The sequence below is a fragment of the Guillardia theta genome (assembly GCF_000315625.1).
Source record: "Guillardia theta CCMP2712 unplaced genomic scaffold GUITHscaffold_11, whole genome shotgun sequence".
Lineage (NCBI taxonomy): Eukaryota > Cryptophyceae > Pyrenomonadales > Geminigeraceae > Guillardia > Guillardia theta.
The window spans coordinates 508,269-532,433 of NW_005434663.1; the positions used below are offsets into that span (position 1 = coordinate 508,269).

The 24,165-nt window shown below is 51.8% G+C and overlaps 7 protein-coding genes across 7 annotated transcripts; 3 read left to right on the forward strand and 4 right to left on the reverse strand.

Annotated features, from left to right (window-relative positions):
* Positions 1-640: 640 nt before the first annotated feature.
* On the reverse strand, positions 641-2,337 carry GUITHDRAFT_102776 (hypothetical protein; the record flags this gene model as incomplete). The annotated part of the gene is made up of 4 exons (XM_005838436.1): positions 641-784; positions 937-1,039; positions 1,091-1,140; positions 1,507-2,337. The coding sequence occupies 4 exons, from the start codon at positions 2,335-2,337 to the stop codon at positions 641-643; spliced, it is 1,128 nt and encodes a 375-aa protein (XP_005838493.1).
* A 988-nt stretch (positions 2,338-3,325) lies between these two features.
* GUITHDRAFT_85017 (hypothetical protein) lies at positions 3,326-4,255 on the forward strand. Its single transcript, XM_005838437.1, has 4 exons — positions 3,326-3,595; positions 3,644-3,685; positions 3,737-3,892; positions 3,943-4,255. The coding sequence occupies exons 1-4, from the start codon at positions 3,335-3,337 to the stop codon at positions 4,228-4,230; spliced, it is 747 nt and encodes a 248-aa protein (XP_005838494.1). The 5' UTR covers positions 3,326-3,334; the 3' UTR covers positions 4,231-4,255.
* Positions 4,232-6,857, reverse strand: GUITHDRAFT_92634 (hypothetical protein). Its single transcript, XM_005838438.1, has 13 exons — positions 6,759-6,857; positions 6,593-6,703; positions 6,433-6,533; positions 6,281-6,383; positions 6,144-6,233; positions 5,983-6,087; positions 5,782-5,936; positions 5,645-5,729; positions 5,500-5,598; positions 5,418-5,455; positions 5,275-5,364; positions 4,934-5,230; positions 4,232-4,890 (listed from the first exon to the last, which is right to left on the reverse strand). Exons 1-13 carry the CDS (start codon positions 6,843-6,845, stop codon positions 4,314-4,316), a joined length of 1,938 nt encoding a protein of 645 aa, XP_005838495.1. The 5' UTR covers positions 6,846-6,857; the 3' UTR covers positions 4,232-4,313.
* Positions 6,858-9,166: 2,309 nt separating this feature from the next.
* Positions 9,167-13,661, forward strand: GUITHDRAFT_102779 (hypothetical protein; the record flags this gene model as incomplete). Its single annotated transcript, XM_005838439.1, has 5 exons — positions 9,167-9,854; positions 9,902-12,597; positions 12,847-12,999; positions 13,044-13,181; positions 13,434-13,661. 5 exons carry the CDS (start codon positions 9,167-9,169, stop codon positions 13,659-13,661), a joined length of 3,903 nt encoding a protein of 1,300 aa, XP_005838496.1.
* Positions 13,662-13,884: 223 nt separating this feature from the next.
* On the reverse strand, positions 13,885-17,766 carry GUITHDRAFT_161545 (hypothetical protein; the record flags this gene model as incomplete). The annotated part of the gene is made up of 16 exons (XM_005838440.1): positions 13,885-14,152; positions 14,277-14,357; positions 14,462-14,527; positions 14,635-14,709; positions 14,762-14,908; positions 15,026-15,077; positions 15,316-15,393; positions 15,738-15,815; positions 15,955-16,010; positions 16,070-16,186; positions 16,358-16,507; positions 16,566-16,643; positions 16,690-16,852; positions 16,900-16,974; positions 17,022-17,637; positions 17,694-17,766. The coding sequence occupies 16 exons, from the start codon at positions 17,764-17,766 to the stop codon at positions 14,105-14,107; spliced, it is 1,953 nt and encodes a 650-aa protein (XP_005838497.1). The 3' UTR covers positions 13,885-14,104.
* A 1,093-nt stretch (positions 17,767-18,859) lies between these two features.
* On the forward strand, positions 18,860-20,698 carry GUITHDRAFT_102782 (hypothetical protein; the record flags this gene model as incomplete). The annotated part of the gene is made up of 11 exons (XM_005838441.1): positions 18,860-19,263; positions 19,321-19,454; positions 19,504-19,576; positions 19,618-19,699; positions 19,746-19,834; positions 19,890-19,957; positions 20,012-20,067; positions 20,250-20,326; positions 20,373-20,445; positions 20,494-20,551; positions 20,616-20,698. The coding sequence occupies 11 exons, from the start codon at positions 18,860-18,862 to the stop codon at positions 20,696-20,698; spliced, it is 1,197 nt and encodes a 398-aa protein (XP_005838498.1).
* Positions 20,699-22,941: 2,243 nt separating this feature from the next.
* Positions 22,942-23,751, reverse strand: GUITHDRAFT_46947 (hypothetical protein; the record flags this gene model as incomplete). Its single annotated transcript, XM_005838442.1, has 1 exon — positions 22,942-23,751. A coding segment is annotated over one exon (810 nt), but the record flags the coding sequence as incomplete, so codon positions are not given.
* Positions 23,752-24,165: the final 414 nt, after the last annotated feature.

Below are 24,165 nucleotides of genomic sequence, written 5' to 3' on the forward strand. Positions count from 1 at the left end.
GTGAGAACAAATTGAGATCATTGAGATGTGAGCTATGACCATCTAAAATCTTTCGGACTGTCCGACAAAGGGAAGAAACAGGGATTCTTGTTGTTTGCGAGACGTTCAACTTACACTGCAACCAAGAGCGGCAGACGGGAAATCTGCTCACAACCTTCGGGCTGAAAGTTGAAGGCTGACAACAGAGGTGAGCAAACTTACAAAAGCGCCAAGGCGTTGGTATACCTTCATGTAGTGAACGTACAACCCGATCTTCGGTCGCTCCCTTGTCAACATGAGATAGGTCTTCCTGATTTTCTTCTCCCTCATCTTCTTATAGAAGTGCGTCTTCGTTGGAAGGGAAATTCTAATCTCAATGCGCAGCAACAACACAAACTTTCAATGTCACCTTGAATTGATGTGTCCGAGCAAACACCATGATTCCATGAGTTGGCGTGTCAAGTCTGTGCAAGGTGTACACGCTGCCTTTGATTGTTCTCTGCAAGCAGGCAAAACAAGTCTCCCAGATATTGTCTGCTCGCGGGATGGACGGGACTCCCCCCGGTTTGTCCACAATACAGTAATGTTCTGTCTCAGATCAGGTCAGATAAAGGTTAAAAAGAGCCACCATGGCTACTTACCACAGACGTCAATCAGTCTATCAGTCCAATTTGTCTTGGATGCAGCAGAAAAACGCTTCGGGCTCGCGTAGACGCAAATCATTTCTCCTTGATGCAACTTGCGATCTTATGACAAAAGATGTCACCGACATCTTCATCATCAGCACAACCATCAATCCATCATCCTATCAACACCAGCAACAACACCTCGGCACAAACTTCAGTCGCACTAGTGACATGCACAATCATCCTTGAAATGTACACCTTTTGTAAGCCGATCTTTCTCATCCCAGACCGCCCCCAGTCTCATCAGGGTCCGAGCTTTTGCTGCCGTTACGGACAAACATTTCCGAACAAGTCGGCTTGCAAGGACAGCTTTCGTTTTGTAAGCTTGAAAGATTCTGACATCAGATTTCTCATCGAACGTAAAGGATGAATTCCTGCTGCAAAACAAATCAAAACATGTTTGAGGGGTTCTGCCACTATTTCACCTCCATGTCGGAAAATCTTTCAGAGCTTCAAGCACCGGTCGGTCGATGGTCTGCAAAGACGATAAGAACTCTTCCGTGCGTGTGGCATGTGGTTCATGAGAGCAGCAATAAGAGAATATCAACTGCAACTGTACCTTTCCAAGCTCAAAGATCTTCGCCACTAATAGTGATCTAAAATGCGTTCTCTTCAGACTGAACGTGTAACCAAAATGGCATCACTACCTTCTCTTCCCGATATCAGCATCCTCCAATATTTGCAAGTTACACTGAGAGTGGTGTGAAGGAAAAGCACGCAATCGACATGAAGTAACTACCTTCCATTTGTCTCCCAAACGCATGAGTGCTTGACGCATGCGAAATTCAGCCGTACGACGTAGGAGGATTCCAAGTATATCATTCCATCTGCCCTCATTCACCAGCTCTGCATCCTCGTCCTTCCTGACCGTCGAGAGCTTGTGGAAGGCTGCGACACAGTGGACCAGGTTGTGAGCCGTTAGTCGAGAAGCCTTTGAACAGATAATGCGAGAGAGCTTCTCCAACACTGCATCATCCTCCACACCAAGAACTCCCATCGACCATAGCACAAACACCGCTCCTTGCAAATTCGCCATGTCGACATCCTGACAAAACCTCTTGGCCAGCGCTTGAACGATCCAGCGCTCCTGACAACCAAGACTTGTTAAAGACCAGCAAATATGAGCGATTTCCCAGGGTTTGTATGCTTCCAAGAGTTGATCTTGATGACCGAAATGATCTATCAGAGACTGCAAGGTCGAGTCCTCCCCTCGAAATCTCAGCCTTCCCAGACCCATCAGCAATCTGAACCAATCCTTGGCCGTCAGTAGCCCTTTCTTGGTGGAGTTGGAGTTGAGCGTCTTCAGAATCTTCTCAACCATGACGATCACAACCTTCTGGCATGACCTCCTCGTACTCAAGTATCCTGCTCCCTCTACCAGTTGCGACAGGCCCGCCACGTCCACCCTCCTGAAACTCTTCTCTCTCAGCACAAGGGACGCACAGACGTTGATTGAGATCTTATCCGGGACTCCCAGCTTTGCGATAGAATGGAAAGTCCTTGCCGCTCTCTTGGCTGTGAGCTCGTACAAGCTCTTGCTCAAGAGCCTCGTGATCTCCAATATGATTCGCATGTTGTCAAACCCGACCCGCGACAGACTCATCAGGCTATTCAACAATCGGGATAGCTGCTTGGTGTTCAAATCGTGTGCAATCGACCTGGCCCTTGACATGATCTTGCTCCGCAAATGCGAAAAAGGTTTGTGGTATATCATAATTGTTCTGTTCAACCCTTGTACCTCGCTGCCATAGTCATCTACAAACATGAACTTCTTATTCTGAGAGGCCAACCTCGACAACAGGGAGAGAAACTCGCCCGTTCCGTTGCCAGAAGAGCTCGCAAGTTGGTGCATGATTCTCTCGGGGCATCGCTTGTAGTGTCGAGAAGACATTCTCCTACATGCCGCTGCCAGCGTTCCTGCACAGACCTCGGGATCCTGGACTCGGCGTTCTCCACCGCCTCTGAGAGCTGAGGCCCTCAACGATGCAGGCACGGAAGAGGACAGGAGCTTTGACTCGCCGCTAACATCTCGTCCTCCATCGAGCACAGGCAGTGTAATGATCGCCATTGCTATCAGCAGCCGCATCGCCCATCCTCCTGATACAATGTAGAACCGGCTGAGTTCAGTCCGATCACGCGGCGCCGGGCACAACTTGCAAAGCTGAGCCCGGCCCGCCCGGCCGGGCCCACCCCGTGGCGCACACTAACATGCGGCCCGGCCCGGCCGCGTGTACCGGACCCGTCAGTGCACCCGGGCCGTCACTCCGACCGGCCTGAGTGCCGCTCAGTCACGCACACGCGGCACTCACTGAGCCGGGACTGCCGCTTTCACCCGCTCAGAGGTCCACGCTGAGGATACCTCCTGAGGAGAACTCGGAAATGAGGAGGGTGTGTAGAGCAGCTTTACTCAAAGTTAAGTTAAAATCAGTACGGGAGCACCGTTCAACGGTTAGTTAGGTCTCCACGTTATGTCCCTCCAGGTCTCTCGGGACTCCATCGATGGAAGGCAGCAGTGTAAAGGGTGGGGTAGAAGAATTTCTTAGGAACACCGGTTCTTTAGAGGTAAAAGAATGGGGACCGAGAGGGGGGGTGTAAACGAGTACAGGGTAGCCCCACCCTCTTTTTTCCACATATAAGACTTGGGAGATCCACGCATAAACACGACGACCATGCGCGCCATTCTTCTCATCGCAGCGGCCAGCAGCGCCTGCGCCTTCCTCCCTTCCGCCCCTCTGTCTCCTTCCCTTGGTCTCGCCAAAGCCGCTCATACAACCCTCCCCCTGAGATCTCCTGCACGCGCTCGCCATGCGGTTGGGCCCAAAATGCAAGTCCAAGAGATTGCTGACCAGGCCATGACCTTGGCGGCATATCCTCAAGGCCTCGTGGATGCTGTCACCGCGTACATGAACCTCTACGTTCCTTTGTTCAAGGTGAGCGGAGAGATGATCGCCTGCCTTCGGCTGATGAGCGATATGCAGGGTTTGAATCTTCCTCCTTTCATGCTCCACTGGTTTCACGCGGTGATAATCATCTGTAAGCTCAACTGCTAGTACTGACTTGAATTCTCGAAGCTCAACATGGGAGTTGTCCTTGCTAGCATGGGTACCTACGGAACCATCTTGGGCTGGCAAATTCGCCAGAATCCCAAGTCAGCTGGTGAGCTTGCTGTTGGTCCCAACCTCGGTAAGACCACTTCGGAGCTCCATTCGACTTTGATGGGAGCGATGGTACGAACGAGACTGTGCTATGTGCTTTCACTAAGCATGCTTGACTCCAGGGTCTTATCTTCTTCCTTGGAGCAAACGGAGGACTCGTTCTCTCTCTCGTCCAGGACAAGCCGATCATGCAGTCTACCCACTTCACCTCCGCCATGGTCGGATTCGCGCTTCTTGCCGCTCAGGCTTCCCTTACTACCCTCTTCAAGGGCGGAAACGCCAAGACTGCAAGAACGGCCCACGCCTTCTTGGGATCTGCGACCATGGGTGTCTTCCTCTTCCACGCTTACCAGGGCCTCCAGCTCGGCCTTGAGTACAGCGCGCCAGCAATTGTTGCTTCAGTGCAGTGAGTGAAATCTTTGGAATTTTATATACAAAGATTTGATGGGTCAGTATGTTTGCTATGCTGGAATCATACAAGGCTGAGCCTTTCTCACTCGAAGATTGTCCGAACGAAATCTTCGTAGAAGATGAAGCCGTTCTTCTGCTGATCCCACCTGCCCATGAGTGCGATTATCTCGTCTTCATCCAACTCGAAGTTGAACTTGCGGATAACGTTCACCAAATCGTCGAGAGAGACAGCGCCGCTCTGCTCTTCGTCGATCAACCTGAAAACATTCATGATCTCCCTGGACATGCCTTGGACTTTATTCCGCATCTTCTGGTGGATGAGATCGATACTGACAATGTTGTCCAGCTTGCCCTTGTGAATGTATCGCAGAGTGAACTTGTCTGTCTCCAGCAAGCTGAAGGGATAATTGTTGATCCAAACTGTTCCTGGCAGTTCGATCAAGAGATCTTGCTCTGTCATCCAGTCGCCAAACTTCGCTTTGTGGCGAATCACCCGCTGCCGTTCTAGAAACTTTCCTCCAACAAACCCAGAGTTCTGGATGGGAGGCTCGTAGATGGAGAGGGAGCCATCTCCCATGAAGTAGGAGATCACAAATCGACGCTTGTGATCGTCAGGGTTCACCATGCTCATTTTCTCTATGTCAAATTTGGCCTTCCACCTATCATAGAGCGTCAACTCAATCACTCAGCACACTTGATCACCTGAAGATGATGGAGTCTAGCGCAGCTTGTTTGGTCCGATCATACTTCCTCGGTTTGGGTATCAGGTTGAAGTAGGATGCAAGGGAATCGTGCTCGCTGCCGAACCCGTTGTAGGGCGGGAGTGGCATGCTGGGGAACTCTACGTGAGTTTCCGGCTCCACCTGATTTGCTGGCTGCTCGACTCCATACTGATGCAAATAGTATTCCCTCGTGAAGCTGTCACAGTCGTACAAGAACATGTCTCTCCCAAAGATCTCAATCGTGTTTCCTACGATGAGGTCTTTGTCGCTGATATACCTACAACCAAATTAACAGAAGCCAGCCGGTCAGGAGAGGCTTACTCATCTTCGAAATCTTCTTCTTTACTTCCCACTGAAGGGACGCCTCGAAAAACACGCGGAACGCGCTGTTTCTTCACTAGTTTTGGGAAGCTGTGTATCACCCCATTGTTATCATCGGCAATAAACAATCTTAATCATCTCACGGATCTCTTCCGGAGTTTTGCTGCTTCACTTCCAAAACCTGATAAAACCTTTCAGAACAATAGGAATACCATGGTCCGACACCTCTATCTTGTCGTCCTGCAGAAAATAGTTGATGATATACTCTAACTTCTGTCCGAACATGCTGGATCTGTCATCCCATTGCGCATAGAATCGTAGAACCTTCGTTTGATCTATCATTGCAATGACACTATCCTCACACCTGTACCTTGTTGGCATATTTCAAGAACTTCTCTCGCATATCTCTCTTCTGGGCTGTAGTCAAGGTTGCAATAGAGGATTCAACCCGATATCTGGGGAACAAAATATCAGAGGTTTTGCGGGTCATCTTCTGCAAGATCTGACGTGTCTTCTGATTTGTTGTCGAGTATTTCATTGTACGAGCTAGTTGTCATGGGGCTAGCTGCTCCTCGATTCATCTTGGATTCAGACAACGCCCGTTGCGACATGTATTTGTCTTCTGGAATGATAGACTCAAACTCCAAATTCAAACCATTTGCCTGCGAGGTCAAATAAGGGATTCAGCAAAAAAATCTTCTGCATCACCTCAAAAAAATTTTGAGTGAAGTGATTGCAGGAGGTCAGGTGAAACTCTCTGTTGTATATATTGATCACAGTCGTACTCGCAAAGTCGAAGAGCGTAACAAACTCCTACAACACGACAGGGAAGAGGATGTCAGCAGAGCCAGCAGAATGTTGGCAGAAACCTGGCTGCCCAACTCTTGCTTCGGGACTCTGTGTCGCTTCATGAACACTCCTTGAGCATACCCGCTGTTCTGCTGTCTATGTTCGTTGATCTGTTTGAACATTATTACGAAAACAGCAGGATGGAGGTTTGTCATTCCTGGATGGAGTCGTCCACAAGATGATACAAGATCGTGAATTTCCTGACCCTTGAAGGCTCCGACAAGTTCTCTGGCACTTGTTCGGTGATGAACGCTTCGAACCTGAGACGCTCTCAATGCAATGACGCCAATCTGTGCAGGCAGAATGCACCTCAAAACCTTCCCGTCAAGACCAGCGAATGCCGGAATGAACTCTGATGAGTTTTCAGCTGAGATCGACCGATAGTTCGAAACTTGTGATGGAACCACGCTCTGATGATGTAGATGTCAGGAAACAAAGCAACTCGTACAACTCTCAGCAATCTGGCAACCGGAGGTCTGGACGGCGACGCTGGGGCTCCATCATCGCGGATAGGAACATCGTGCTGAATGGGCGTCCCACTGCGGTAATCGAAGATGTGTGACTTGCGAAAGTTTGTACGCTGCAGAAAGGATCATGATGGTGTTGAGTAGATGTGAAATAGACATCGTCATTACGTTGGGGTCGGAGAAGGAGTTGCCAGGAAGGAAAGGAATGCCTTGATCCGGAGGGAACAGAGAAAGAGAAGACGAAGGCCTAGACATCAGTTTGAAGACCTGAGGTGGTGGAGTAAGAAGAGTGTCGATGATATTAGCAGAGATTGAGATGCAGCAGCTAATTGTGCTCCACTAGGGATTCAATCTACTTCGCAATCAAGGTCCGTTTGCTCAGGCTTCAGATGTTTGCTCAACCGTCTCCATATCACATCTGTCTCGTTCATGGGAGCTCTCGAGCAGACCTCCGAGAATCGTTCCAGTCTTCTTCTATCCTCCTGCTCCTCTACTATCCTCCTGCTCTTCTCCTATCCTCCTGCTCTTCTACTATCCTCCTGCTCTTCTCCTATATCCTCCTGCATCTCTACCACTTCCTGCTCTTCTCCTATCCTCCCGCTTTTCTGTCTCGGCCACGCCTCAGCATGGCTTTCACCAACCGATGCTGCCGTTGAAGCACCACCCCTCGAACGAACCCTCCACCTGGGCCCACCCACCCCTCTCGCTAAGAGCTTTCAAAAGGTAGCAAGTGGGGCTCATCAGTCAAAACTGACGGTACGGTACGGGCGTGGTCCTGTACCATGATTCTTTACTCAACAAGACACTGAGTTTTTTACGCCGGGTCCGACCCGGCAGGCCCCGGACCGTACCAGCGCTGACTCGCCAGACCGTTTGGCTGGTGATCGGACTCTTTACTCAAAGTTAAGTTAAAAATCAGTAGTGAGGACAATCAGGAGAGTCGAGGAGGCTTGACCGTTTACTCAAAGTTAAGTGAAACGGAGTGACTGTCAGTGTCGCACAGGCCAAACGGACCGTGTCCGGTCGGACCGTCACCCCCCGCCCGGCGGGCCTGGCCGCGAGGCGAGTCGCGGCGACGGTCCCGAGTCCCGGCAGTAGGCCCTGGCTTCAGTGGGTTAGTCCGGGCCTTTCTTGCCGCGTCTCGAGTCGGGGCGGGCGCATTCGGCAGTACTCAGTAATCCTCAGGCCCGGGATCAGATGCCGCTGCCACGGTGCCCATGCATCATGGCATCCGAGATAAGGGCCGCCCCTGAATCTTGCTCGGAACTAATTTGCTACAATGGGTTGAAACTTTTTTTTTGCCTGTTTATCAACGTGACAGGGAATTGGTTCAACTTGCCATACTTTTTTCAACGGGCTACTGATTGGAAAACTTGGTACTGATACTGAGGGCCGGGCTCCGCCGAGGCGGCGCGGCGGCTCAGCGGCTGCGCCCACTGGCTCGTACTGATTTTTGACTTAACTTTGTGAGTAAACTATGCCGCAGTTAACCCCTTCTCGCGCCGTGTCCTCCGAGGCTCCGGCGGCGATCGGATACTGGATTTTCACTTAACTTTGAGTAAAGACTCATCCGGGCGAGTCACTGAGTACTCTTCTCACCGTTTGGCCTGTCACGGTGCGACAGTGTCTGAGGGTCAAGCCTCCCCTCCTCTTCCGGGGAGTCCGTTCTCCTTGCGTTCTCTTCCGCTCTCCTTCTCTTCTTTTCCGAGTCGACTCTCCTGATTGTCCTCGTACTGATTTTAACTTCACTTTGAGTAAAGAGTTGAAGGGCTGGCCGCGGGCCGCCCAGTGACCGTAGTGCAGTGAAACTAAATAGCTCGGAGCCCGGAGTTATCCGATCGGATCCGACCGCGGCTGACCGGAGCCTCCCGGGCGCTCGTGACCAAAAGTAAGCTAATTGATTTTAAGGTGATTTAAATGGTCAAGCTAAATATCATATCCTGTGCTCCGTGTAGCGCCTACAAGGACAACCCCTACCCCCTAGGCTTCAGACCCACCCTCAAGAACATATTTGACCCCCACAAAAATAGTTTTAACTGACTCTGCGGAAATAAAAAGACTTGCGAGGAGGGGTGGCCTGACCCCTTGAAGGGAACTAAAATGAGGGGGTAGCATGTGTAGTTCGGTAACGTGACACAGTCAATACAAAAGATAGAGGTATTCAATGAAAATGAAAATGCAGGGGAGAAAGAGCAATCAGATGACAGGGAGGGAAGCGAAGGATGGAAGAGAGGTAGGAAAAGATCGAGTTAAAGGGAGTGTAAGGTCAAATCTATCGAGTATACTGCTAAAAACAGGTTTCGTATCATGCGTGAGCTTAGGTCAGTAGTGCGAAGAGAAAGAGATCGTACACAAGGTTCAGGTGCTGGAGGTAAATACATCTAGCAGTGCGATGACGTTGGGTGGTGAACGGAATGAATGAAATTGGAGCAATAATTGAAGTCTTTTCTTTGCAGGTTGAGGCTGAGTTGGCCATCAAACTTTGATGTGAAACTGGGGTCCTGCGGAATCCCTCAATATGTCTTACTGCGACAAAATAGTTCCATGGCATCCCGATCGCTCTTGAACTATCTTGGATGGTTGCCGAAATTCTGCAGGCTCAAAGTATATTCATCGAGCCCGATCTTAAGACGAAGGCCTCCATGATCGTCCCAAATGACATCGCGCTCTCAGTCTCTTCGTCTCCAGACTGTTTTGTCTCCCTTCATGATGTCTCTGTCGATTGTGAAGTTCACAATGACCTTCGCACGAGAATCTGCACTGGTAACTCGAGCAATCAGGTCTTTATTCTTCAAAACATCAGCACAGTGTTTCAACCCGGCAGGCTCTGCCTTGTCTTGGGTCCCCCAAACTCGGGGAAAAGCACTTTGCTGAGGCTAGTTTCCAAGAGACTAGATGACAACCTTCGGACAACAGGGCAGGTCTTATACAATGGCAAGGAGCTTTCAGATGACTTTGCTAGGTCGATGATTGGTTATGTTCCTCAAGACGATATCCACTATCCTGTGCTGACCGTTGCTGAGACTCTAAGGTTTGCAGCCAAGAGCATGTTGCACAACGAGAGCGAAGAGGAGGTGGAAGAAAGATTGAACAAGGTGTTGACCCTGTTTGATCTGGTGGGATGCAAAGATACGCGAGTCGGGAATCATGAATCAAGAGGAATCTCCGGGGGAGAAAAGAAGCGCCTCACATGCGCGGAGCAAATGATTGTCGACCATCCCGTTGTTTGCATGGATGAGATCAGTACAGGGCTTGATTCGGCTGGTAAGTTTTTTAGAGCGGAATTTCTTTTCTAAGTCCTTTCCTTGTAGTCACGCAGAAGATCATCAGCGGGCTGCGCGATCTCTGCTATGATAAGAGAATGACAGTGATCGTATCTCTGCTCCAGCCGAGCATCGAAATCTACAACATGTTTGACGACTTGTTGCTTCTGAGTGCCACAGGAAGGCTGTTATATCATGGTCCAACAAACCAGGCCGCATCATACTTCGATACCCAGGGATTTGCTTGTCCCGAATACTTCGAATTCTCCCATTTCCTCGTCTCGCTCTGCACGCTGGATGCGCGAGAGGTGCTGAAGAGGAACAGCATCTTTGAGGGGTTGACTTCCTGCGACGAGCTGAGCCAGGCGTGGAGCTCGTCCGAGTACATGTCCGAGGTCATCAACCCCTTGTTTGAGGTTGTTGAGGTCAGGAAAACTAGCGAGGAGCACGACCTGGAGCACGAGAGAGGTAGTTACACTCGCCCCCTGGTGTCGCTGTGGAAGATGTTCTGGTTGAATCTTTACCGCCATAGAGATGTTCTCATCAGGGACCCTGTGTTCGTCAAGCAAAGATGCATACAGATGTCATTCCAGGGGATCATGTTAGGGACAATCTTCTGGAACGAGCAGCAGCACTACCTCAAGATCTCCGTCCTCTTCATAGCGAGCACCATGGTGATGATGGGGAATCTGGCAATGGTGGAGATTGTTGCGGCGAAGAAGAGGATCTACTGCATTCACCGGAACTGCAACCTGTTCTTCACGTCAATCTACGGGGTTACCGAGGCTCTGACAGAGGTGCCGCTGCATGCGGTTGAGGCCATCGCCTTCTCCTTCACCTTCTACTTCTTCATAGGGTTCTACCCGCAGTCTTTCCCTGTCTTCCTCCTCTGCATCTTCGTCGCAATCGTCATGTACACGACAGCATGGAAGTGCGTTGCTGCCGCGTTCCGCAACAGGTCGATCGCCATGACCGTCGTCCTCTCTATCTGCACGCTGTCCTTCTGCTACTCTGGCTTCTTAATCACCAAGGACTCCTTCCCCTCCTTTCTCGGTTGGATTTACTGGATCTTTCCCTTCCCTTTCGTTCTCCGCGCTCTGGCTATCAACGAGTTCTCCTCCTCGGGGAAGAGCGGGCAGTACGACATGATCATTAACGACCACATACATCCAGCAGCAAGGTGGGGAGATATCTTTCTGATAGCGTCGGGCATCCCAGTCGACAAGATTTGGATAGGAGCGTGCTTCATCTACGTGGGGTCGCTCTTTGCTCTCTTCATCTTCCTCTACACAGTCAGCCTTGAGAGACAGAGGTTCAGCAGGCGGGCAGGAAGCTCGTTGCAGACACTTCTCTCCCGGGAGAAGGGCTGCATGCAGCTGGAAGCGCAGTTCTGCGAGGGGAACAGGAGCTTCGACAACGCGCTAAGTGTCCTGGGGCATCCCCAGCTCCAGACTATGGCATGCTCTCTTGCTATCAAAAACCTCGGATTCACTCTACAGTCTCAACCCCCCCCATCCTCCTCCTCCTCCTCCTCCTCCTCCATGCTGCAAAGGTATCCGGTTCTCCTTCGGGACATCAATGCCATCTTTCGTCCTGGCACGGTGACGGCGCTGATGGGGAGCTCGGGAGCAGGGAAGACAACGTTGCTTGACGTGCTGGCGGGCAGGAAGACAACTGGGAAGACGAGCGGGGACATCCTTGTCAATGGGCATCCTCGCGAAATGGCATCCTTCTCCCGTCTGTGCGGGTACGTGGAGCAAGAGAACATGCAGTTCCCTTACGCCACCGTGAGAGAGTCCCTGCTGTTCTCGGCGAGCCTGCGGCTAGACTCCTCCGTGTCGGAGGAGGAGAGGGAGAGGATGGTGGAGGCAGTGATCGACCTGATCGAGCTCCGCCCCATCCTCGATGAAGTCATCGACCTGGAGCAGACGTCTCTGACCAACGAGCAGAGGAAGCGACTCTCCATCGCCGTGGAGATGATCGCCAACCCCTCCATCCTCTTCCTCGACGAGCCCACGTCCGGGCTGGACTCCCGCTCTGTGAGGAGAGTGATGAATACCATCAGGAGAATTGCATCCTGCGGCAAGACCGTCATCTGCACCATCCACCAGCCGTCCTCGGAGGTGTTCAGCATGTTTGACGAGCTCCTCCTCCTCAATCACGGCGGCGTCGCTTTCTACGGGGACCTGGGCCCCACCAAGGAGAGCACAAGGACCAAGAGGACGTACAGGAGCGCGGGGAACGTTGTCAGCTTCTTCGAGCAGCTCTCGGAGCGAGTGCCGAAGTTGGAGGCAGGACAGAACCCCGCGGACTACATCCTGCAGGTGACCAGCTCGGGCTCGGAGACTGGGAGGTCGATCGACTTCGTGGAGGAGTACAACAGGTCGGCGCTGAAGCAGGAGAATCTCCGAAGGCTCGACGAGCTGCCACCCTCCGACAAGCTCGACCTCCAGCAGAGGAGTGCGAGCACTTTGCGGCAGCTGGCCGTGTGCTCGACGAGGTGGTTCAGGTACCACTGGAGGAACGTGACATACAACCGGACGAGGATCATCATCGCCATCTTCGTCTCGCTGCTGTTCTCGCTCAACATCAAGCATCTCCTGCTCCCCAGGGTGGAGGACGAGGCTTCTCTTCAGACCTTCGAGGGCTGCCTCTTCGCCGGCTTCTTCTTCCTCTGTGCAGGACAGGTCATCCTCTCGATCGGGGTGTTCGGAGACACGATGATGGTCTTCTACAAGGAGCAGGTCGATTTGATTGTTCTCCTCCTCCTCCTACTCCTACTCCTACTCCTACTCCTACTCCTACTCCTACTCCTAACCTACTCCTACTCCTCCTGCTACTGCTACTGCTACTGCTACTGCTACTGCTACTGCTACTGCTACTACTCTTCCTTGTTCCCGCTCCGTCCCCTTCCTGCCTCCACTTCTCCCCCCCCTGCTCTCAGCTCCTTCCCGTCTCCTCCTCTTCTCCCTCATCGTCTGACATCATGGCAGTCGGTCTCGATGTATTCACCTGCTGTGCACCTGATCTCCGAGACGATCGCCGAGGTCCCATGGATCATCGCCATCCTCATTATCCACATGATTGTCTTCTACCCTCTTGCCAACCTGTCGCCGCAGCCGCACGTGCTCGGCAACCACATCCTGGTCGCTCCCTTCTGAGCCCTCCCGCCTGTTCTCACTCCTCGCAGGCGATGTTTCTCTCCCTCCTCATGTTCACCAGCCTCGGGCAGATGATCTCCGTGCTGCTTCCCAGCACTAGGACTGCCTTCCTGGCCTCGGGCTTCTCCCTTGGTCTCCTCAACCTGTACTCCACCTTCTTTCTCCCGGTCTGCAGCTCCAACTCCATCTTCAAGTTTCATCTGACTTGTTTCCTCCCTCCATCACTTTCTCTGCCTCCCTCTATCCTCTACGTCTTGTCTTCTCTCCCTCGCCTGTCTCCTTTCCATTCCCCTGCAATCTCCATCTCCTCACCCCCTCCTCTCTCGTCTCTCCTCTTTCTCTCCTCTCCTCTCCTCTCCTCTCTTCTCTTCTCTTCTCTTCTCTTCTCTTCTCTTCTCTTCTCTTCTCTCCTTGTACAGGTCTCGTTCTTCCCCTGGCCCTGGAGGATCTTTGCCTATATCATCCCTACTCAATTTTGTCTGCGCGCAACGATGCCGAACCAGTTGTTCTGCTCTGTCTCCTGTATCCCCGACTTTGACCAGCCCAGCGTCTCCTGCCAGCACCACCAGGGCGAACCCTCTGCGGTCCACTCCTTGGATGGTATGGGTGGTGAGGGGCCTGGATGTAGCATCATAGAAGACAGGTGATGACATGGGGAGAGAGGAGAGGATACGAAAATGAACAGCAGGATCGGAGAGGGGGGAAGGGAGGAGGCAGAGTGGAAGCAGAGGACGCGATGTTGAAGCTGTTACAGGCGAATGCTCATCTTCTCGAGGATGGGAGAGGAATGGACGATGAGCAGGTTGGGGACACGAACGCCGCGGGTGACGGTGTGGGACATGTTCAGCCTCAAGAACGAGTACCGAGACAGGCAGGAGGGGATTTTCCTCCTCCTTCTTGCCGCCTACTTTCTTTTCTTCCGTCTCGTCACCCTGTACGGGCTTGCACGGCTGCGCCATATTAGGAGATGATCGGGAGAGGAGGAGGAGGAGGAGGAGGACTGTAGATTCGTGGTTGTCTGCGTGTCATTCTTGTTCCCTTGCTACTTTACTCTATTCTTGCTTCACCTGGTTGTTTCACTTCTCCCCTTCTACACTTGTACTATTTGCTCCATCACGGCGTCATAAACAAGTGAAGCCTGTAACGCCTTTCAGCATCCTTTCACCCTGGCGCTCAATGCTCTTCCTGCCTTCTTCTCTCCCTCCCTCCCTCCTTTCCTCTCCTTCCTCCTCATCCCCATCTCTTGCCTTCCGTCCCCTCACCTTGTCTGTCACAGCGCTGCTGCTGTCGGAGGAAGAGGCAGATTCCGTCTCGATGAGACATTTGTCGGCATCAATGTGAACCTGGGAATCAAATATCAAAAACATCTCAATCATCTCATTCATCCTTTCATTCATGATTGCATCTGTCATCTTGATCGCCAATTTCTCCATCATCGGTCTCTCACCTGTATTTGCAGACTTGCGATCTTGATCGTCAACCTCTCTTTCGACGACTTTCCGCTCGACACCATCTACATGAGCATCAGACGTGACCGATCCAACCCTTGAAATCATCATTTTCATGTCAAATGTCTCCCATGTTGTCACATTTTTCCCATCTTGTCACGTCTTCTCTCACCTCACAGTCTTCGATCCCTCTTCTTTGCAACGACGACACCAGCGCCACAGGCCTGACGCTGCCATAGATGACGTTCTTCCACCAGCAGTCACTCTCCCCCCGGGTCAAGTCCATTCAATCTCGTCACCTCGAAGATGACGTCGCCGTCGGCTTTCACGCCGTTTTCAACCTTCATGTTGGACCGCAAAGTCTTGAGCGTCTTCACCCCATCTTGCTCTTGCAGGTTGCAGTTCACTCTAGCGACCAGCACGTCTCCGACACTCTTCACTTTCATCTGCCGTATGGATCATCTCTTGCAAACAAGACACGAAACTGATTGTTTGGCAACATCCATGTCTTCATACAGCTAGTGACACGTTCAGTAATGTCTTGCCTGCATCGCGAGATCCACTTCCATCAGCATGGGGATGACAGATGAAGGAATCTGGACTGTGACAGTAGACCTGGGCGGAGTCAAGAAGGCCGGATCAGCGAGTTGCTTGCGCAAAGGAACAAGAGGGGAACGATATAGAAAGCCACCAATGAGAAGGATGCGAGAATAGCCAGCACAGGGTGGGTTTCAATTGAGCAACAAGGTGACAGGACCACAAGGAAGAGTTGAGGAAGAAGAGGAGGGAGCAGGAGGAGGGGAGAGAAGGACGAGGAGAGGAGGGGAGGAGGGGAGGAGGATTCTTGTCCTACAGGCAGCCCCAGTAGTTGCTGAAGGAATTCGAAGGGTCGGCAGGCATCCAGTAGCCAGGAGTGACGCTCGACTGAACGCTGTGATTGTGTTAGTGTGAACGAAGAGCAGCGGCGAGGCGATGGGGGAAGGGGAGGAAAGACAGGGAAAGGTTCCAGGGGAGAGAGGAATCGAGGAGTGTGCTGGGAGTGTGCTGGGAGTGTGCTGGGAGTGGCTAACTTGAGGTGTTGGAGGACACTTTGCGCCTGTGGACAAGAGGGTCAGGCCTCCTACTCCTTCCCAGCTCCAGCATCGGCTCGCCTGAGCGGGAGTGAGACGGGAGTCGAGCGGGGCAAACATGATCTGCATATAGAGAGGGTGGTGAGGAGCGAGTAGACCCCTGGATGAGCGTCAGATAACAGACGAGGTCTCAAGGTTGACTGACCAGCCGTTGGCGTCGCTTCTCGTCTTATTCCAATGATTGTCCGTGAGAATCAGAGCGTTCTCGGCCTTCTGCCCCCACCTGAACAGGAGCAGGAGCAGGAGCAGGAGCAGGAGAGATAAGTGGGAGTTGAGGAGGCAAGAAAAAGTAGGACGAATAGGAGGAAGAGCAGGAGAAGCAGGAGAATCAACGGCACAGCAACAAGATTGCTTGACCTCACCGCTTGAGGAAATGTAGGCATGGACCGAACCTTAGAGAAGGATGGCCTGCAAGGACCTGGAGGGTCGGGATAAGTGTGATGGGAGACCAGAGGGAAAGGAAGAAGACAACAGAACCAGGCAGGGCTCGCGATAAGTAGAAGTGGGGGGCTGGGTCGGCATGTTGGTGGTTGTGGTGGAGCTGGAAGAGCTCCTGAGGTCATGAACGTCCGAGATGATGTGCAAGCGAGAGTTCTTGAAAAATGAAGTCACTGCAAGACGACAAGAAGAGATGGGATGCGATGACTTGCAGCAGAGAGAGAGGAGGATCGAAGAAGGAGAAGGGAGGAAGGAGGGGGAAAGGAGGAGAAGATCGAAGAGAGGAGAGGAGAAAATGAGGAGAAGGGGAGCAGACGAGATCATCACCTGCAGCATCGACTGATGAACGAAGGGGCTGTCAATCCTCCCCTCCCTCTCCCTCCTCGTTGCGTCGAAGGTCTGGACCCATTCGGAGAGGATCTCAAGGTAGCCAATAAGGGAGTTTGCGGTGGGAGAGATGAGGTAGATCGGGGCGTTCTGGGAACGTGGGTCAGAGCAGGGAGCAGGGAGCAGGCAGCCGGGAGAGGTAGCTCACCATGCCCGAGACTCCAAAGTCAGGGCACCACATTGACAGTGCTTCCAACAGGTCGAGGGACGTTCCGCCTAGCGTGATCTGCCATCAGGTCAGGCTGGGCCCGGGGCCCTCCCGCCCTCCTCACCGGCATCAGCACGTTCCCGCCCTTCTGCAACGTGTTCTGGATCGCCTGCCCGATATCCCTGAAGGGCCACGCGGGAGGAGGAGGCTGGGTGACGCTCATGCCGGCCGGGGTGACCAGGCGATCGCTGGGGAGGAGGTCCCCGAAGATGGCGACGTTGACGTTCCTGCACACGAGTCAGCCCTGACGTTCTCGGGACATGTCGCTGCGTACCTCAAGCTATCAAACCGAGGCGGAAGGGGAGTCCTAAGGGGAAAACCCATGGAGCATGCTCCGATCAAGGCAACCCTAGAAGCCGGTCAGTGTTGCCCTTCCCCCCCGCACATGCTCGTCACTTGCACTGTGGCTTCGAGAGCAACCAGAAGGAGGAGCCGAGGCAGTAGCCTGAGGGGTAGGGGGTGATCGCATATCCCTCCGACAGCGCCAGGGATTGTCCAAAATTCAAGCGCTTGACCCGGCTCATGCAGGACTCAACCTGCTGGGCAGTGTAGGGATCCCGTCCTGGCCCCATCTCAACAGATCCAGGCCCTTTGTACCATTCTCCTTCTCCTCCTTCAGACATCCCAGAGGAACCGAAGGAGCTCGTCGAGATGTACTGCGTCAGCTCCATCATCATCAGCTTTCCGATCTCAGCAGTAGGCTCGGTGGCGATGACGGTCCCTTGGAACTTGGCTGATCCCTCGGTGAAGTAGGGCAGCCCGAGCATGTTGTGCGAGGTTGTGATGACAACATAGTCGACTGTCGATGGATCCACTGCTCCGAGCTGAGACAAACAAGCGAACTGGTCACTCCTTCCCCCCCCCCTCCACAAGCCTTGCCTTACCTGAGCGGTGTGCAGCAGGCCTGAGGTAGAGGCTGCGCCGTTCACACGGACGTTGCCAGAACCATAAGCAACGGGAAAGAACTTGAGGCCCTGAGGCTCAAGAGGACAATCCAACAGGATGCGAGGCCCTTGAAGAGTGAAAGTCAAAGATGCGGGATGCAATGATTTCAGAGCAAGCTCATACCTGGTTGAACATCGATCAAGAGACAAGACGATGAGGGGCAGAGCCCGAGACATGTAACTTCCACGGTCGCCATTTCTCACTCCATGACCATAGGTGGCAAAATGAACGAGAGGCCGTATGTCGACTGTGAACCACGACAGAGGGAGGGCGAGGTAGGAGCTAGGCACACGTGAGGAATCCAAGGAGGAAGAGAGGAGGGAGGAGGGAGGAGGGAGGAGGAGTGACAAGGATCAGGGATCAGGGATCAGGGATCAGGAGGCAATGACTCGATGATTCAAGTCCGCACGCGACAACTCCGGCATGCCGGAAAGCGACGCCATGGCAGAGAGGGAGTTGGTGAGTCCGCCTCAGACATCACCCTACCCTGTCGAACAAAAGGAGAACAGGGTGGTCTGTTTGTCGTACCTGGGTGGGTGGGGACAGGTATAAACACTTATAGAGGGGTGGTATGGACTCAAAGGGGGGGTACATTCTCAGCTGAAATACAGGTTAGGGTACAGAAGAAGGGTAGGGTAGGGTGGTTGTTGACGGATCCCCCGATAGTCATGGCTCGAGTGAAACCTGGCCCCTCCTCCTCCTCCTGCGTCGCCTTCCTAACCTCAATCTCGCCCTTATCTCCATCCTCGCCTCCGTTGTCAGCTAGATCGTCCTCCTCGTCCTCATCACGCCTCTCCCCCTCTCCCTGTCCCTCTTCGGCTTCAGCCTTCCTGCCTTCGATTCCCAAGAAACCTTCAAATTCCGTTTGTTCATGTTATTTCGTTCAACCTCGGATCTTAGCACGATCCCCTTGTTACCGATCCTCTGTACTAGCTCATCACTTGTCTTCTTACTCTCTCATGCGAACTTCATCTGTGCCATTGTGGTTCAGGTGTGATTCTACACTCCCAAACATGGGCCCTCGATCAGCAAGTCCGTACGTTCCTTGCAGCCTTCCCCCCGAGGACCAACATCTCCCTGCACCTTCTTTGTTACCCGATTTCAAGCTGTCGCAAAGCACTCTGCAATCACTCGCACAGAGGCGTTTCACTTCCATGCCGCCAAGGCCAAGTGTGCGGCTTCGTCCGATGTTTCGCATTCCATGGGATGTTGATGTGCTGAGGAGAAGTCGAAGTGAAGCTTTCAGTGACTTCCATACCGAGATTTCTCATAGGGGACGAGAAGGACAAATGGAATGTCGTGTATGCTCCACTGCTTGTTTCGATGCTCCTCTTGTGAACAATAAGAGCCAGGGGGAGGGTGAAAGGCAGAAGGATTCTTCTTTTGTTGGCCTCGTTTTCGGAGCCATCGTAATCGTCATGCTTGATGTAAGAAGAAGTTTATGCGAAGAAGAGCAGAGTCCTCCGCAAGGACAGCTGATGAGCAAAGACAGCATCGAGAAGATTGCAACGCTGATCAATGCACTTGTTGACATGGACTACTTCACGGAAGAGGAGGAGCAGGAGATATTCGAGCATGCTGTCACGATGGTTCTGCAGGAAATAGAAAGAATTCTCCCACCTCCAGTGTTGCGATTGGTGATTCACTCAGATGATAAGGATGGGATTGATGAAGAGCATGCCGAGAGCATGAAGTGAGCATTCTATCTTGCTTCTCGTGATTGCTGTTAGGTGACTTGCTTGCTCTCAAGGTCGAGGCTGATTGAGTTTGTGAAGTGGAACATCAAAATTCCATACTTGGATGCGACTGACGAGGCCAGGGTTGTGACTGCTGTCTGCGCGGTAATCGTTGAGAGTCTGAAGAAAGGAAAGTCGTTCAAGAACGGTTTGCTTCCGAATACAAGAAAATATCTCCTTGATGGGATTTCTCTCAGTTGTTGAGCCCGTCAACAGCGGAGAGCTGATCATGGACGTCTTTGTGAAAGGAAGTGTTGGCCTCTTAGACAGGTTTGCTGACTCGTATACATCTGCTGCCTGACGATTTACAGTGCAAATAAAAAGCAATTCGTCGAAACCATTTGCGAGGATCTCCAGATCCCGTTCGTCCCTGATCGACTTAAGACTTGGCTGGTGAGAAATGTTGGATGTACACATTACTTTACAAGGTTTCTTCAAGGTGGGCATGATGGTGGAGGCGGTTGGTGAAGTCTTTGAAGCTTCCATCCTTGCTGTCTACCAGAACAGAATCTCGGAGGCGTATGACTGGTGAGCATGAAGTCTGGTCGTAGAGTCTAGAGTTTCTCAAAGTCCCGCGCTGAAGGGCTGCGGATCGAGTGGCAGACGCAAAGGAGTCGGAGGCATTCAAACTTTTGAGACAACAACGACCATGTATGCTCGAAAGCGTTTGAAGCCACGCGAGATCTTTTGGTGAAAAATTTACAGATTCTCGATGGAGCTGGTTAGGTAACAGAATATCTGCCAAGGAATATGTCGACAAGGTGTTTGTGCCTCTTTGAGAGCTCCTATGATAATCCAATATGACTCGCCATCTCGGTGGGAATCAGCTCCCGGCATTTGACCAGGGAAAGCTTTTCGTAGATGGCCAGCTTGAATTGCCATATGTGAGGCTCTCAGATCGCTAGATGAATCGAGTTTTGATGCAGTCATTTCATGCTTCCAGCGATCAGAAGCTAAGTTTGGTGAAGAAGTGAGAGACTGCCTGGTGAATGAGCTCAACGAGAAGATCAATGTGATAGGGTCGTCGATCTACCTACAGATTGCCGTACAGCTGACGTTGTTGCAGGTGGGTATGCGACAAGTTCGAAGAGTGGGAAGGCATACTGATTCGAAACATTGTGGACCTTACTTTAATGGAGGTAATCTCAATACCTCCCATAGATCCCGTGATGCCAATTTCATTTCAGAGCATGGACATGGAGAAAATGGAGGGATCCGTCGCCTACTTGTGCAAAGAAAACTTTGGTAAAAGATATGCTTGTGTATGCGAAGGGAGAAGAAGTATTGATATCTCGTCTTTGCCTTCCAGGCTGTACGTATCCCTGCTTCAATTATGCTTCTTCTACTGACGCACAAGACAATTGCTGCACCTCATCCAATCAGTCGCGATAGGATATGAATGGTTTGAAGCTTTTCGAGCAGAGGAGGTAAGTTTGCTCCTTCTTCCGCCTGAGGGATCCCTCACTATGATGAAAGCTTCCTTGCCCCTACGGATGGGATCCCCTGCACTGGTATTGGGAGCTAGCTAAGGTTATCGCTACTATCATGTCATGTGCTGCACATGACGGAGTCTCCTCACTAACACGTTTTGCTGGCTGTTGAACAGGAATTTGCTGTCAGGGACATGAAATTGGTGAAAGAGTTCAAGAAACCAGAAGGAGGCAGGTCAGTCCCGTTGTGCGTTGGTTTGAACTTCTTTGATACGGGAGAAACTCAGAGTCATGTCATCCGAGAAGAGAAAGGCTAGCAAACATGTTGTGTTCAACCTCTTCACGCGCTGAGAGCAATCTCGTAATGGACAATAATGTACTGTCTGATCAAAGTCTGCAATGAGAATGACTCTCTACCTCGCTGTCACTCGGCCTGACCGTCCGACACCCACTTAGAGTTTGCCGTGTACTGCCGATGTTTTCTGTCTCCCTTTCCTCCTCTTCTTCCATCCTGCCTCGACCCGGCTCTCCCCTCCTCCCTGCTGAGCTCTCTTGTATGCCCCCTTTCCTTCTAGGGTTTTTTGGGCCTCCGATTGCTCGACAGTAGTCAACCTGTTTCAACGGACGAAATGACCCCTACCCCATAGTTCGTCTCGCACTGGTAACATTTTTCTCATTTGGAGTGGTCGAAGGTAGGGTAGCACGGTAGAGGGGACGTTTTGTGCCCGGAGAGCGTGGACTTTTCAGGTACGGTAGGGTCATCGCAGTACCCGTGTTTTTAACGTATAACAAGGGGGTGATTGTATTTTTTCTCGGCGCGAGGTAGGGGTTTGACAGGCTAGTAAAGCCGAACGGTAGTCCTGACCAACAAACTCGACAGTAGCGAGCACGGACAACGTGGGTCTCTGAAACTGAGCTCGAGATGCATGCTTAGAGGTACCAGAAAGAGTAGGAGAGGATCAAGAGAGCATTGTAGATGAAGAAAAGAGCAACCTGGAGCCTGGATGAGGTCGAATCAGACCTTCAGAAAGCTGTTTGGAATGCGTCGAAAAACAGAGTCCTGATCATCTCAAAATCGGAGGCTTCTTCGTCTAAGAAACGTGGGGCAGACGGGAGGAAAAGGTACACTGAAATGACATGGATTGTTGACACTGATGACTTGTATTGTTAGAAGGAGAGTTGTGTTTCGAGACGAGATCGAACAGTCTGCTCACACTGCAATCCAATCAGAAAAGGCGATAGATCCAACCCCTCCAGAATTTTTCACCAGTGATGATGTAATGCAAGAAGATGTACAAGTATACAAGAAGGAGAGTAAGCATTTTGAATTGACTGATCTTTTTGGAATCCAACTACTCGGACCTATGGGTTGGACATTGCCAAATTTTGGTGGAGAGGGCGGGCATTCAAACAAAGAAAACAATGGAAGCAATGCATCGTCACTGGGGAAATTCTCTGGATCATCAACAAAGGCTGAGAGCAGCAACAAGATATCCAACATGATGGTTGATGACGAGCAATTCATCGAAGGAATCGTCAAATCTTCACATATGCTCTCAGATGTTAATATGCCCAACATCGTGTCAGCCTCGAAGAAGAGGTTTGGTAAAGGCACTCTTGCCGGACTGCAAGTGGAATCGATAGGAGAGCAGCCGCAGGAGTCAAGTCCTAGTAGCAGCATGCCTCGCAGAGGCTGGCACACTCGGAGGCGACAACTCACTCCGAGACGAGGGGGTCCTCCAGTCGAGGAAAGCTCTCCGAGCAGGGGACATGTACCCTTTTCTCTCACTCCGGAGAAGATGAATATCTGGTAGTTACAAGGCATTCTCGAACTTTTACTACTGGAGTTCGCTAAACAAAGAAACATGAAGAATAAGAAATCTTTAAGGTACAGAGTTGCACACGGTCGCAACATGATCCATCACGTTGCAGACTGAGTTCACAACATGCGTGGGGTCGATATAAGTTTGTCCTACACCTCCTCCTGCAATGATCCCGGCATTGTCCACCACAGGCTGCAAAACCAAAAGCGAGTTACTTTCACTCGAGTCAGGAGCTTCAATTTCGTACCTGAGCGACTCCAACACTCTGCATGGCAACAGCATGATTCACACCATTAATAGGCGTGTGTGAATTCAATTCATCCGCGCTTGCAAGTACCACTGGAGACATCTTAAGGCTCGGCCCTCTGCCAAGAACGCTGCGGAGCCCCTCAAACACACACAAGCTGATGGACATGGCAGGGGCCATCCTTCCGAGACGAGCTTCAACGCCCGAGAAGAACCCACGAAGTCCCTTCCTGCGCATTACATTTCTTGCAGCAGCCTCAATGCTCATCTTCGTGGGGGTCACCGAGGAAGTTGGCAAGTTTCGGTCACATGGAGCAGATTGTACCGTTGTTTTGATCACATCAGCGGGAGTGGTGATGAAAGAAGCCATCATGCCTGAGAACAAGCCGGCAACCATGGCTGCTCCCAGACTACTTGTGCAAACTCCATTCATGCACGACTTAGCACTCGAGTAAAGTGGAAAGTACATGGCTGCGAAGGGAATGTCTCTGAGCCACGTCGCCTGATATCCCGTGTAGAGACCAGAGAGTCCTAGGTCTTTGATGTGATCCAAAGTTGATTTCTTCTCCCTGCTGATCTGTGCTTGAATCTTCAGCACTTCGAGCGGGTTGGTGGCAACGATTGTCGCTAGACCAGCGATGCTCCCTGCAAGCGCCTGGCCAGAGAAAGAGACTGAGGCCGCACTGTCGACATGTTGCACCTGTTTCAACGTGGACAGGACAAACTCGTACACGGAGAGCTGGATGGCTGATTCAGGGGCCGCCCCGATCATCACCGGGATGAGACCATTATACAAGGCAAAGAAGCCCTCCTCCTCCACAATCTTCTTTATGGTCTGAAAGGTGTTGAGCTTCTCCTCCCCTTCTGCTGCTTGAATCCTTGTCTTGGCCGTGTCGATTGGAAACACAACAGCACTTGCAACCATCCCTGCCAGCGCCCCGATGGCAAGGTTTAAAAGGTTCTCGTTGACTATCTTTGGTACCGCGTCCAGGAGGGTTGCTGAACTGGAAACAGATCCCGCAACGGCAACATTGATCATTGCATGGTCAAGCTCAAACATCTGGAGTGACAGGGCCATTTTCCTCCCCTTGTTGCATGGAAGGCTGGATGGGGATGGCCGTTTCAATAGAGCAGTCACTCCCTCTACCCTCGAAGAAACACTTGGCATGCCGCCGGGGCAGGAAGGTAGGAAGGCATGCGCAGATTGGAGAACGAGAAGAAGAATCAGAAAACCTGAGCACCTGAACAGCATTCTCTCTGGGCCCATTCCTCGCGCACCCTTTCCTTATCTCTCTCCCTATCTCTCTCCCTATCTCCCTCCCTCTCTCTTTCTCTTTCTCTCCCTCTCCCTCTCCCTCTC

Bases quoted from the DNA above. Each gene is read 5' to 3' on its own strand.
- GUITHDRAFT_92634 (XM_005838438.1), bottom strand. From the start codon at position 6,845: ATGTCTAGGCCTTCGTCTTCTCTTTCTCTGTTCCCTCCGGATCAAGGC. The intron at 6,384-6,432 runs GTGCATTCTGCC...AGAGCGTCTCAG, and splicing joins CTTGACGGGAAGGTTTTGAG to GTTCGAAGCGTTCATCACCG. The intron at 5,231-5,274 runs GTAAGCCTCTCC...ATTTGGTTGTAG, and splicing joins GAAGAAGATTTCGAAGATGA to GTATATCAGCGACAAAGACC.
- GUITHDRAFT_85017 (XM_005838437.1), top strand. From the start codon at position 3,335: ATGCGCGCCATTCTTCTCATCGCAGCGGCCAGCAGCGCCTGCGCCTTC. The intron at 3,596-3,643 runs GTGAGCGGAGAG...AGCGATATGCAG, and splicing joins TCTACGTTCCTTTGTTCAAG to GGTTTGAATCTTCCTCCTTT. The intron at 3,893-3,942 runs GTACGAACGAGA...GCTTGACTCCAG, and splicing joins CGACTTTGATGGGAGCGATG to GGTCTTATCTTCTTCCTTGG.